Genomic DNA, 12,037 nt, shown 5'->3' on the forward strand with positions numbered 1-12,037 from the left:
TTCTTCTTATTAAAAGGCAGAGAACATTTTCCCACTCACAAAGCAAATTACCCTGCTTTGTGCAAGTCCTTCAAACATTTACTGAGCACCTACTATGCGCATCACACTGCTAGGAGCTGGGGCCACAAGGATGTAGAAGGCATGGTCTCTGCCTCATAGCCAAAGGGGTGCCAGGACGCATGAGGCACCACCTGTGACCGCCTTAAGAAAGCAAGTCCCTGATACAGCGGGAGTCAGCAAACTTTACTTGCAAAGGGCCTGATAGGAAATATTTGGGGCTTTGTAGGCCGTACAGTCTCTGTCGCAGCTACTCAACTCTGCCCTCATAGCAGGAAAGCAGCCAGGACAGTATGTAAACAAACAGTGTGGCTGAGTTCCAATATTTACAAAACCCACGTCCGCCAGATTTGACCTCGCGGACTGTGGCTTGCTGACCCATGTGCTAAAGGCCCTCCGCCGTTTCGTGTAGCGACACAAAATCCCTCAATTTCCAGAAGAAAGAGGAGGGACTTCAAGGTCATCACCAGAGGAGAGATCTGCTCCTATGGACTTACTGAAGCCAGGCCCTACCCTCTTTATGGAAAGGCCACTCTCCAGAGGCACTTCTCTGGGGCCACGCAGACCTGGACTTGAGTTCTGGCTTTGCCACTTGCGATGGGACCTTGAACAAGTTACGTAATCTACTTAGGCATCTGTTTTCTTTTCATAAAATGGAAGTAGTACTTAGAGCCACCTCCTGGGGCTGCTATGAGGATTAAATGAGATCATCGGTGCACAGTACCTGCCACAGGGGGGGAACTCAACAATCACAGCCATGGTTAGATCATGAACGAAGGAACGAATGAACAAATGAATGAGATTACCTTACTCACCTCTCCATCTCTGGCGCACACAGCAGGTGCCCAATACATTCTTGCTGAATCCATGGGACAGAGTCCTGAAGGGCCTGGTTATTCTATTCTAACTACCCCAACCCTCCCCTAACCCTTCAGAGCCACCACAGTGCATGAGGACACAGGCCTAGCTCCTTTTAACCATTAAGGATGTGCTAATAATGGTTTCCACTGAGCTTTAAAATTTTTAAGAGCCAAGAAGCTACTCTGCAGGGAAATGCTATTAAGAATGTTCCTAAAGGCTTGTGGGCATCGGCCTTCCGGCAGCTCCGTGGAGCCTCAGGGCAGCCTTCACTTTCCACCCACTGGTATCTGCACCCCCTCTCCCCAGACCACAGAATTCTCTACTTTGAACAGCAGAGTGCAGCCAGGAGAGCGGACGAGGGAGGAGGCATTGCACACGCAGGGTTCCACAGTGCGGGGCAGGCGAAGGGGTGTTGAGGTGTGGACCAGGGGCTGGGCTTTGGTTTTCCAGGGGTGAGGCTGATGGGTGAAGGAAGCTGAGATTGGAGGGAAGGTACCATTGCTACAGGGTCAACCAGATGGAGGTGCGGAGAGCCCCACTTTCAAATGGCCCCAAGGAAGTATGGGCCCAGGAGTCAGGGTAGAGAAGGTCCAGGAGAGCAGAAGAGCAGAAACCAAGGCTCTGAGGGGCAGCCACAGGGCAGGCCTTACTCACCTTCAGCTCCAATGGACACCAGCTTGACACCCTTGCTGGCTATGAAGTCCAGGGCCTTGTTGACGTTGGAGATCTTGTGCACCCTCATTTTGCCTCTCTCCGGCTTGGCCAGGCGCTCACCTGAATATAGACGGACAGGGGGAAGGGAAGGTGAGATGCTATTATCTGCAAGCCAGGGCGGCTCTCACAATACCCTCCGCCAGGGCCCATCTCAGATGGACACACGCTTGTGCCCTTTGGGTGCAGGCAAATGTCACCCAGCAGGGCAAGAGAGGGAGCACCCGCCATAGCTCTTCTTTCTCCCATGTCTCAGACCTGACTGCATCCACTCAACAATTCTGTATGAAGCCCCTAATGTGTGTCGGGGACTTGGCTGGGTGCCAGGAATACGGGGGTGACCAAAACATTTCCTGCCCTAGTGTACGTATGGCCCAGGAGGAGAAAGAGACCTTCAATAGAGAAACACACAAATAAATATATACAAATACCAAGAAAGAGAAATGCTTAAAATAATTGCCTAAAAAGAGGCTGCAGAAGAGGAGGGCAGGCAGGAGGATGAGGGGTGAGGGAGTTGGAAGGGGAGGGCCTCCGATAGGGAGGACAGCCAGGCCGAGACGGCAGGGAACAGTGATCAGGCAGAAGGAACAGCACATGTGAAGGCCCTGAACTCTGTCTAGTCTAGACTGGATCTGGGAGAGTGTGGGTCACTCCAGAGTATTTTGAAAAAGTTCCCGGGGGGGGGGGGTTAAATGGAGCTGCCCACAGCATCCCTCTCTCATTTGAGAACCAGGACTTTTGTCCTGTTACTGCCTCCGGTGGGCACCCTCAGCACAGCTCCAAGTCAACCCCACCCTCACTCAGCCACGACCCCCCCACCCCCATCTCCACCTTCCATGTGGGAACATCTGCCACTCAGGTTTCAGGGCCAGAAGCTGCGTGGAAACAGGGGAAGAGGAGCTGGTTCTCCAAACACCCCATTAAGAGCACTTTTATCCCAGAACAGAGGTGTCCAGAAACCTCCTGAAAGTATATGAAAAATGTTTCTGTGCAACGCATGTGTCCACACCTGGGAAGGGACACAGCTTTCAGAGTCTCTCAGAGGTCGGAAACCCCAAAGGCAGAGAACCACCATCCGAGAGCCTGAACCTCAGGACCCTTGCACCTGCCGTGGTCTCCAGCCCAGCCCCTCCCACTCCCCCAGGCATGCGGGCAGTCTGGCTGAGAAGGCTCCTGAGGCTGGGCAGCAGGCATGCTGGGCCAGGCCCACCCTGTCATCTTAGCACGTCTCCAGGGGGCTTCCCAGGTTCTAGAGGGGAACAGACTCCTGCTGCAGATGTCATCTGGCCTGGCAGCTCCCAGGGAGGCAGAGCTGGGTTATTATTAAGTCAAGACTCCCCACTTGTGGCTCTCCCAAGGCTGTGACCCCTGCCCTGCCTCTCCAGCAAGGCGCCCACCATCCTGCTGAGCAGATGAGAAACCACAGGAGCTCCCTCCCACAGTCTGGATGGAGAAGTGCCACGTGCCACCCCCTCCGGGCTGCTCCCGCTAACACCCCGGCCCTCAGGCCCCGCTGAGCCTCAGCTCCCGGCCAGCCCGCCCGCCGTGCACTGGCTGGAATGGGGCTTCTCCACGAAGGACAGTGGAGGCAGCAAGGCAGCGGTTTTCAGACTTCAGTCAGCACAAAACCACCTGGAGAGCCAGCTAGCTACAGATGTCTAGCCCCTCCCCTGCCTCCTGCGTTTCTGACTTAGGGGTTCTGGGGGGGGGCTTCTGGTTCTGGTGTGGGTGGGCCAGGGACCACACTTCAAAGACCTCTGCAGGCAGCACCCCCTTCCTTCTCCTGTCAGCCTACCCATCTCCAGAGATACTCAAGGAGGAAAAGTCAAGGTCTCGGGACTCGGTCTCCCCAGCCTCTGGAATGAGACAAGCCCATTCACAGCCGTGCACAGGTCCTCCTTGGGCGCAGGCCGTAGTTCAGCGGGAGGGCACTGGTGGCCATACAGAGAAGCCAGGTGCTGGGCATCTGGTCACTCTGACATTTGTCGAGTGTCACCTACATGCCAAGTACAGTTCTAAGCGTTTGGAACACAGAGGTGAGGCCGTCCATGCCACAAGGAGTTTAGTGTAGAGCAGGGGAAAACAAGTGAGCCCCAATGATTAAACCACAAGGCAAATGACGCGACAGAGAAATTAAGGTGGGGTTACTGGAGCCCAGAGGAGGGCAGCCGCTCATTGGGGGTGGGGGTGGGCAGGGAAGAATTCCTGGAGAAAACTCCTGAGCTGAGTTTTAAAGAATGAAAAAGAGTAGCTCTAGCCAGTTTTGCTCAGTGGTTAGAGCAACAGCCCTTGAACTGAAGGGTCCCCGGTTCGATTCGGGCCAAGGGCATGTACCTCGGTTGCAGGCTCCATCCCGGGCCCTGATCAGGGACGCATGAGGGAGGTGACCAACTGATGTGTCTCTCTCCCGAGGATGTCCCTCCCTCCCTCCCTCCCTCCCTCCCTCTCCCCTCCCTTCCACTCTCTCTGAAAAGCAATGGAAAAGTATCCTCCAGTGAGGATTAAGAGAAAAAAAAATTAAAAAAGAACAATGACAGGTTTGTTTGTTTGTTTAAACTAAGAAAATATTTAAACTAACAAATGTTAGGGGGCGGAACAGTAGAAAAGGATCCTCGGAAAGGTTGTGAGAGAAAAGAGCACAGCAGTTCCTAAAAACTTAAACATGGCCCTGGCCTGGTGGCTCAGATGGTTGGAGCATCACCCTGTGCACCAAAACGCTGTGGTTCAGTTCCCGGTGAGGGCGCACGCCTGGGCTGAGGGTTCAATCCCCGGTCAGGGCACGTGAGGGAGGCAACCGGTCGTTATGTCTCCCTCACATCAATGTTTCTCTCTCTCCCTCCCTCCCTCCCTCCCTCCCTCCCTCCCTCCCTCCCTCCCTCCCTCCCTCCCTCCCTCCCTCCCTCCCTCCCTCCCTCGCTCTCCCTCCCTCCCTCCCTCCCTCTCCCTCCCTCCCTCCCTCCCTCCCTCCCTCCCTCCCTCCCTCCCTCCCTCCCTTCTACTCTCTCTGAAAGGCAATGGAAAAAATATCCTCAGGTGAGGATTAACAAAATAATAATAACAACAACAACAAAAACTTAAACATGGAATGACCATATCACCCAACAATTCCACTTCTGAGTAATGGAACATGGAATATTACTCAGCCTAAAAAAAGGGAAGGAAATTCTGGCACAAGCTATAACATGGATAAACTGGAAGGCATCATGCTAAAGAAAACAAGCCAGTCACAAAAGGATAAGTAGCGCATGATTCCTCTTATATGAGGTTCCGAGAGTAGTCACGTTCAGAGAGAGAAAGCAGACTGCTGGTTGCCAGGGGCTGGGGGGAGGGAGGAATGGGGAGAGCACTCGGTGAATATGATGGTGGAGATGGTCACACAACTACTAAATGCCACTAAACTGGACACTCAAAAATGGTCAGGCCCTGGCCAGGTAGCTCAGTTGGTTAGAGCGTCGTCGCGATACAACAAGGTTGCTGGTTCAATCCCTGGTCAGGGCACATACAAGAATCAACCAATGAACACATGAATGAGTGGAACAACAAATCGATGTTTCTATCTCCCCACCCCCCTCTCTCTCCTTTCCTCCCTCTCTCTCTCTCTCTCTCTCTCTAATATAAATAAATAAATAAAATTTTTAAATGCTCAAAATGGTAAGTTTTATATTATGTATATTTTACTACCCACACACACACACACACACACACACACACACACAACCCCCCTCCCCACCCCCCACTCCCACAGATTTCACTTGCAAGGAAAATAGACAAAAGTATTGGGATAAAAAAAGAAAATTTTTTTAAAGGCAGTTAGAGCTTGTACAAAAGCACAGAATGCAGGGAGCATGTCATCTGGGAGGAATGAATGTCTCCAGTGTGGCAGGGGGCCTGAGGTCTGAGGCCTTTTTGGGAAGAGCTGGTTGAAAACAAAGCAGGTGCCAGCTCATGAAAGATCCTGCAAGCTATGCTAAGGAATGTGGGCTGCAGGCTCAAAGCCCTGGGGAGGCGCCGAAGGGTTTCAGACGGAGAACAGCCTGACCATATTTGGGCTGCTGCACGGCCCCTCTGGCAGCGGTGTGGGTAATGGACTGCGGTGGGAAGGGAGAAGCTCAGAGGTGGTCAAAGGCCTCCCTGGCATCAACTAGGTGAGAGGTGACGCAGGTCCACAATGATACCACAGTAGCCAACGTGAAAGAAGAAGAACAGAAGGAGACAGAATGCATGGAACTTGAATGCCAAGTTGGAAAGAAGAGCACAGGCAGAGCTGCCTACGATCCCTAGGTTAGGTTTAGGGGAACAAGATAAAGACCACAGGAGGAAAAAGGTCTGCTGGGGCCAGGAGAGGCAAGCGCAGTTTTGGACACGCAGAGTGATCCCTGGGGGACTCTCGGTGGAGATGCCCAGTGCAGTTCAGCATTTAAGAAGGGCTTTGCGAGAGAAGGCTTGACTGAGACTAGGGCTGGGACTCACTGGCATCCTGTGGAAGGTCAAGTGAAGAGAGCAGCTAAGATTGGCCAGAGTAAACCTAAGCTAGAATACTGAGGACCACCAACCTTTACCAGGAAGTGGAGGGAAGGTATTCGTAAGAAAGCCGAGGGGTGCGCTGAAGGGGAGCTGTCCCTCCTGGACATCCAAATTCCAAGCTGGGGGTCAGATAAGGAACTGGGATCGTGTGGCTATAGACTGAGAGGTTGTAGTGGAGCCAAGGTTTAGGTTTAGCCATGGCTACATTCTTGACCCCGGAATCCTAGCATTTTGGAGAAGGGACCTCAGAGAACATCTCTCAAACCCCCCCTTCTTGCAAATGAGGGTGCTCAGGCAAAAAGGCAGTGACGTGTCCAAGGACACACAGGTGATCGGCAGCAGAGCCAGGATCAAAGCCAGTCTCATCTGAATTTACATCTCACCCCCAACTTCTTTCAAGAGTCCTATGCTAGCCATGACCAAAGGCAGAGCAGCAGAGAGGTGCCAGGGAAGCATTCCCAAGTGGCACCCAGCGCGGGTAGCACCTTATCCTGGGCCAGGGTGGCCCTGCCCACCTGAATCTCCCAAGGCCAGTGGCCCACCTCACCTGAGATGACCTCCAGCAGCAGCATGAGCTTCAGGCCGTCGCGGAAGTCCTCCTCAATGTTCTCAATCTGCGTCCCAGCCTTGCGGAGGTGGGAGTTGCACCATGCTGTGAAGGTCTAGGCAAAGGAGAGAAGAGCAAGCGGTCAGCTCCCCATAAGTCACATGACCTCTGAGGCCCTCACAGGGGCCTCAATGGGTCCCAGGGCCCACCTGCCTCACACCATCTCTCAGTTGTTCTATATAAGGCATGGGTGGGAACCAGTGGGATGGACGAAGCAGCACCCTCTTTTAATGCCTCACTTCTGGGTCTTCTTCCAAAACAACATTCCCACCCACATTTAGAAGTACCAGCGATTTAGTTCTTAGCCTATAAGGCTTAATCTCAATTGTCATGGTCTTAAGGCAAAATATACCAGAGGTAGCATATTCAGCCTCACTAACACCATAGGGTAAATTAGTTTATTAAATCCTTGCCCACTCTGCAGCTGGCTAAGTGAAAGGATTAATCAGTTCTGTCAGGCACACGGTTCAGAGTCAGGGTGTCAGGATAAGGAGAGAGAAAGGGAAGTATCCCAATGTGCATAGCTGTGTCTTTGGGATGGGGGCTGGGGGATGGAGGCACCTGAAGCTGCAAAAGTATGAAGAGGAATTCCCAAAAGGGGATATAAAGAGACTAAATGAAAGACCATCAACGTTGGAATGTTTCTAGTTTATGGGGAGAAAGCAGCAACACTGAAGCATCGTCTCGATTAAGCAGATAATCAGGCAGATGGTGAACCAAGCTGCCCTGTGCCCACAGCCTCCCCTGGTGGCTCCAACAAGGAAAAAAGGAACTCAACAAGCAAAAGTGTGCATTTTGATTTTGCACGCCCCTTCTACAACTTGGGCAAATGTCTCTCTCCAGCTGTCACAGTCCATGGGAAACAGAGATAAGTGTTCTCCTGCTTTAGATCCAACCCATTTCTTGGCAACTCCAGACTTCTCTGCACCAAATGGCACTCACAGCTACATGGGGGCTCAAAGGCCAATGTTCAGTCCCCCACAGCACCAGTCAGCTCTCCTCCCACCTGTCCTTGAAGCTGCAATGGTGAGCAGTGTGTTCTTCATAGCAGCAGCGGCCACGCTGGAAATACCCTGCCTCCCTGGAAAGGTCACCAGACTCATGACCCCCGCCACCACTTCCTCTTAGCCTGGAAAACTCCAAAGCAAAGTGGCAATGAATGGGCTGGAGGGAGGAATCCACAGCAGTGAATACTGGGAAAAAGAACTGGCTGTGCAGATTTATAAGCAAGGGCTGAAGAGTCTGTGAGCAAGAAGGAGCTGTCAGTCCACACAGATAGGGAGGAAGGGGCAGTCTTTGGAAAGACTGGCACACAGACTGGAGGTGGGCAAGGGACACATACTGATTCATCAGCCTGGGTGTCATGCTTGCCTAACTCATCTTTCAAAATCAGGCTAAGATACCATCTCCTCTAGGAAGTCGTCTTTTTTTTTTTTTTTTTTAAACATATCTTTATTGATTTCAGAGAGAGGAAGAGAGAGAGAGAGAAACATCAGTGATGAGAGAGTCATCAATGACCGGCTGCCTCCTGCACGCCCCCGACTGGGGATCGAGCCTGCAACCTGGGCAGGTGCCCTGACCAGGATCTGAACCATGATCTCCTGGATCCTAGGTCGATGCTCAACCGCTGAGCCACGCCCAGCTGGGCTAGGAAGTCTTCTTGACAGTCACCCTCCATGTCTGGGTTGGGGGCAGAGCCCACAGCATCCTGCACTCACACTCCATCACTGTCCATGTCCTGCTGCATAGTCCTTGCCTAGTCACTTGTCAGCTCCATACCTACAGAATGGGATGGACTCAATCCTTTCCCTAGAGTCCCAGGGCACAAAGTCAGGGACACAGCAGTGAACAAAACAGCAAAAACCCCAGCCTTGTGCAGCGAACATTCTATGGATGTTATAATCAGGCAACTGGATGAAGGACCACGTAAGGAACCCATGCAAAAAGCGGGAGGGTCCTGGAAGATCCAGCGGCACCTGTGGGTGATGCTGAATGGTATCAGCGGGGGGGTGATGGGCCAGACAGTGCTTTCAGGGACCCTCCAAAAGCAGAAGACAGCTCAGAGGAAAGGGGATGCAGCAGGGCAAGAGTGTCTACTGGGTGCCCTTCCTCTAGGGCAGGCATCGCAATACTGGCAGAGATGACAAGGCACAATGCCTTTTATTTTCATTTCATTGTAAAAAATATGAGTTTCTAAATCTTTAAAATATAATTTATTTTGTAGTTCCACCTTCTCTCCTAGTTGTCATCTGTCCATATATGCGCTTCTGCCAGGTGTCATCACACTGTCCATTCATGGGGGTTGGGGGTGGGGTGCTTTTTCATTTACCACCGTCTACACTGCCACAGCACCTTGCTCTCATCTCCCTTCCAGGCCCAGGCTCAGCCTCTGCCTGGGGACTCAAGGGGAAGGGGACTGCCCAGCAACTCAAAGGGCTGGTCTCGTGGCCACGGTCTGCTGGGAATCACCTGCACGGGGGGGCCTCACTATTCATCACTCAGTCATTGCGGGGGGGCATGTTGGGGTGTGAGGAAAGAGGAAGAGCCTGCTTTTGTAAACAGACTGCTTTGCAAGAGGAAAAGTAATGTTGAAAGCAGCCTGCCTCATTTCCTGGAGAAGCCCGACTCCGAGCCCTGGAAGACAGGCCGCACCTGTGTTTGCTCAGGTCTCTGTACAAAGCCTGGTCCTGAGGACTCTGGGACTGACTGCTCTTTGCTAAAACCTCCAAGCCACCCCCAGCCCCCGGCCCCGGCTCCCACAGGTGACAGCCTTGAAGGGGCCTCTGAGCACCTCCCAAATAAGAAAGTTCCCCTAGTAAGCAGCACCTATACTGAAGCTCACGTCTAAGGAGAAAATGGTGGAGGCAACTAAGTGATTAAGAACATGCACTTCGCAGCCCTGGCCGAGTAGCTCAGTTGGTTAGAGCATCATTCTGATGCACCAAGGTTGCAAGTTTGATCACTGGTCAGGGCACAGACAGGAATCAACCAATGAATGCATAAATAAGTGGAACAAATCGATGCTTTCCTCTCTCCTCTCTCCCCTCTTTCCTCCCTCTCTCTCTCAAATCAATAAATAAAAATTAATTAAAAAGAAAAAAAGAACATGCACTCTGGGTGCACCAGATCTGGGGTCAATGCTCAGACCCATTATTACCAGCTGAGTGACAGTCAGATGAACTATTAGAGATTAGATTAGAAGGATTAAATCACTCTAAAGATGACAATGCAAATTCCCCATCCATCTACCTCTAGCCAGGTGGTAACCTTGTAAGTGTCTCACGATATCTCTGCCTTGCCCGGCCAGGCGTGGCTCAGCGGTTGAGCTTCGACCTAGGATCCAGGCGATCGGGGTTCAATTCCCGGTCAGGGCACATGCCCAGGTTGCGGGCTCGATCAATGGCTCTCTCATCATTGATGTTTCTATCTCTCTCTTTCTCCCTCTCCTTTCCTCTCTCTAAAATCAATAAAGATATATTTAAATTTAAAAAAAGATGTCTCTGCCTCAAAGCACTCATCTGTGAAATGGGAGTAGTAATAAATTGGGGTTGGTTAGAGGATTTAATGAAACAATCCATTTAAAGCACTGAAAAGAAGGCCTGGAACAGAGCACCTGCTCAATAATTACCCGTTATTACTGTTACCACAATAATTAGTTGTAATTATTACAAGGTCATGCTGTTCAACACATGGCATCAAAGAATGTTAGAGCTGGAAGAGATGCTAGGCATCACCCAAGTCAAATCCCCACTTTACAGCTGAGGACACATGGACCAGAGAGGGTGAGTAGCTTTCCCCAGGCCACACAGCTGGGTATGTTCACAACTCTGCCTCCTGACTCCCAGTCTCACATGCTTTCTGCTCCACCAGGACAATATGGATTTCAGGTACAGGTATAAGTGGAGTGCGAGAAGGGAACAGCAGAACCAAGGCAGAGACTGTACATGACCAGAGGGGTGGGCTGAATCTTGTGGTGTGTCACTGAAAACGAGTCGCTGTAAAGTGAGAACACTAACCAGATGGAATGTGGTGACTCTGGCCAGCACTGGCACAGAGAGTCTGAGCTGATGGAACATCAGCAGAGTTGGCATGGGACAGGCAGCCTCTCTGGCAGAGAGAGGAGAGAGGAGCAGAGCCCAGAGGCAGGCAAGTGGTTGTCCAGAGGTGGAAGATCATTTTGGATGGTGAGCCAATCAGAAACATGTTTGCAGGAACTCTGGGAACTGGGCTTTTTAATGAGAAGGAGAGGAAGAAACTCAGGGTCTCACCTCAAATATTTGAAAGACCCTCCCATGGACAGGCAAATAAATGTGTTGGGCACATCCCCAGGCAGAACAAGGCAGGCAACACACACCAATGGTGAGGAATGTAGATTCTAGAGCAAAGCTGACCTGCAGCCAGGCCCAGCTCTGCCCTTGAGTGACCTTGGGCAAGTGACTTCACTTCTCCAACCCTCAGTTTCCACATCTGCAAAATGGGTATAGTACTAGAACCTGCCTCAAAGGGTGGTGAAGATCAATGCAACAACATATGGCAAGTGCTATGCACAATCGCCCACACGTAAAGCTCAATAAAAGATAGCTACAATTATTAGGAGGAAGGGCAAGGAGCAGCAAGGAATTCTAGAGTTTAAAGTAATAAAGAACAGACCAAAAGCTGGATGTACAGTGTGTTACGGGCCAAAGGCATGTGCTTGGTGAGGGTGTTGGGTAAGGACTCAAGCCCCCAGGGACTGAGCTAAGTAAGGTCCCTTATAATTCTGATAATTTAAGAGCCCACGACAGCCCTTGAAAAGTTGGTTTAGAGAAGTTGGTTTGAAAAGTTCATTCAGACCAAGATCACACAATTAAGTATCTGAGGAGGGTTTCAGTACTATTAATATTTTGGGCTGGTTGCTTGTTTGTTAGGGGTGGGGGAGAGCTGTTCTATGCATCCTAGGAAGTTTAGCAGAATATCTGGACCCTAATCGCTAGATGCTGTAACATCCCCCCATCTCAAATTGTGACCATCAAAAATCACCCCCCATTAAGAATCTAGTCTAGGAGACAAACACATGCCATAAATAAGAGTAATAATAATAATATAACAATAGCAGCTAACATCTATTGTTAGACCCTCTTTTGAGTGCCTTACCCACTTTGACGCATTTAATCTTCATAACACTATGAGGCAGCTGCTATCATTCTCCCCATTTTACAGATGAGGAAACTAAGGCACCAAGAGGTTTAATAATAAATGAGCAAAAGGGGCAAATGTAAAACTGAAAGTAGGACTGGT

The 12,037-nt window shown here is 51.0% G+C and overlaps 1 protein-coding gene across 3 annotated transcripts in view; it reads right to left on the bottom strand.

The window, feature by feature from the left end:
• ACTN1 (actinin alpha 1) overlaps nt 1–12,037 on the bottom strand; it is an 85,800-nt gene that overhangs the window by 32,046 nt on the left and 41,717 nt on the right. For all 3 annotated transcript variants that reach the window (XM_081147249.1, XM_081147247.1, XM_081147248.1), the window contains exons 2-3: nt 6,701–6,815; nt 1,573–1,692 (exon numbers count right to left, since the gene is read on the bottom strand). In XM_081147249.1, coding sequence (XP_081003375.1) covers nt 1,573–1,692; nt 6,701–6,815 — 235 coding nt within the window. The remainder of the gene's footprint in view (nt 1–1,572; nt 1,693–6,700; nt 6,816–12,037) is intronic.

The sequence above is a fragment of the Miniopterus schreibersii genome (assembly GCF_964146895.1).
Source record: "Miniopterus schreibersii genome assembly, chromosome: 1".
In the NCBI taxonomy this organism is placed as follows: domain Eukaryota; kingdom Metazoa; phylum Chordata; class Mammalia; order Chiroptera; family Miniopteridae; genus Miniopterus; species Miniopterus schreibersii.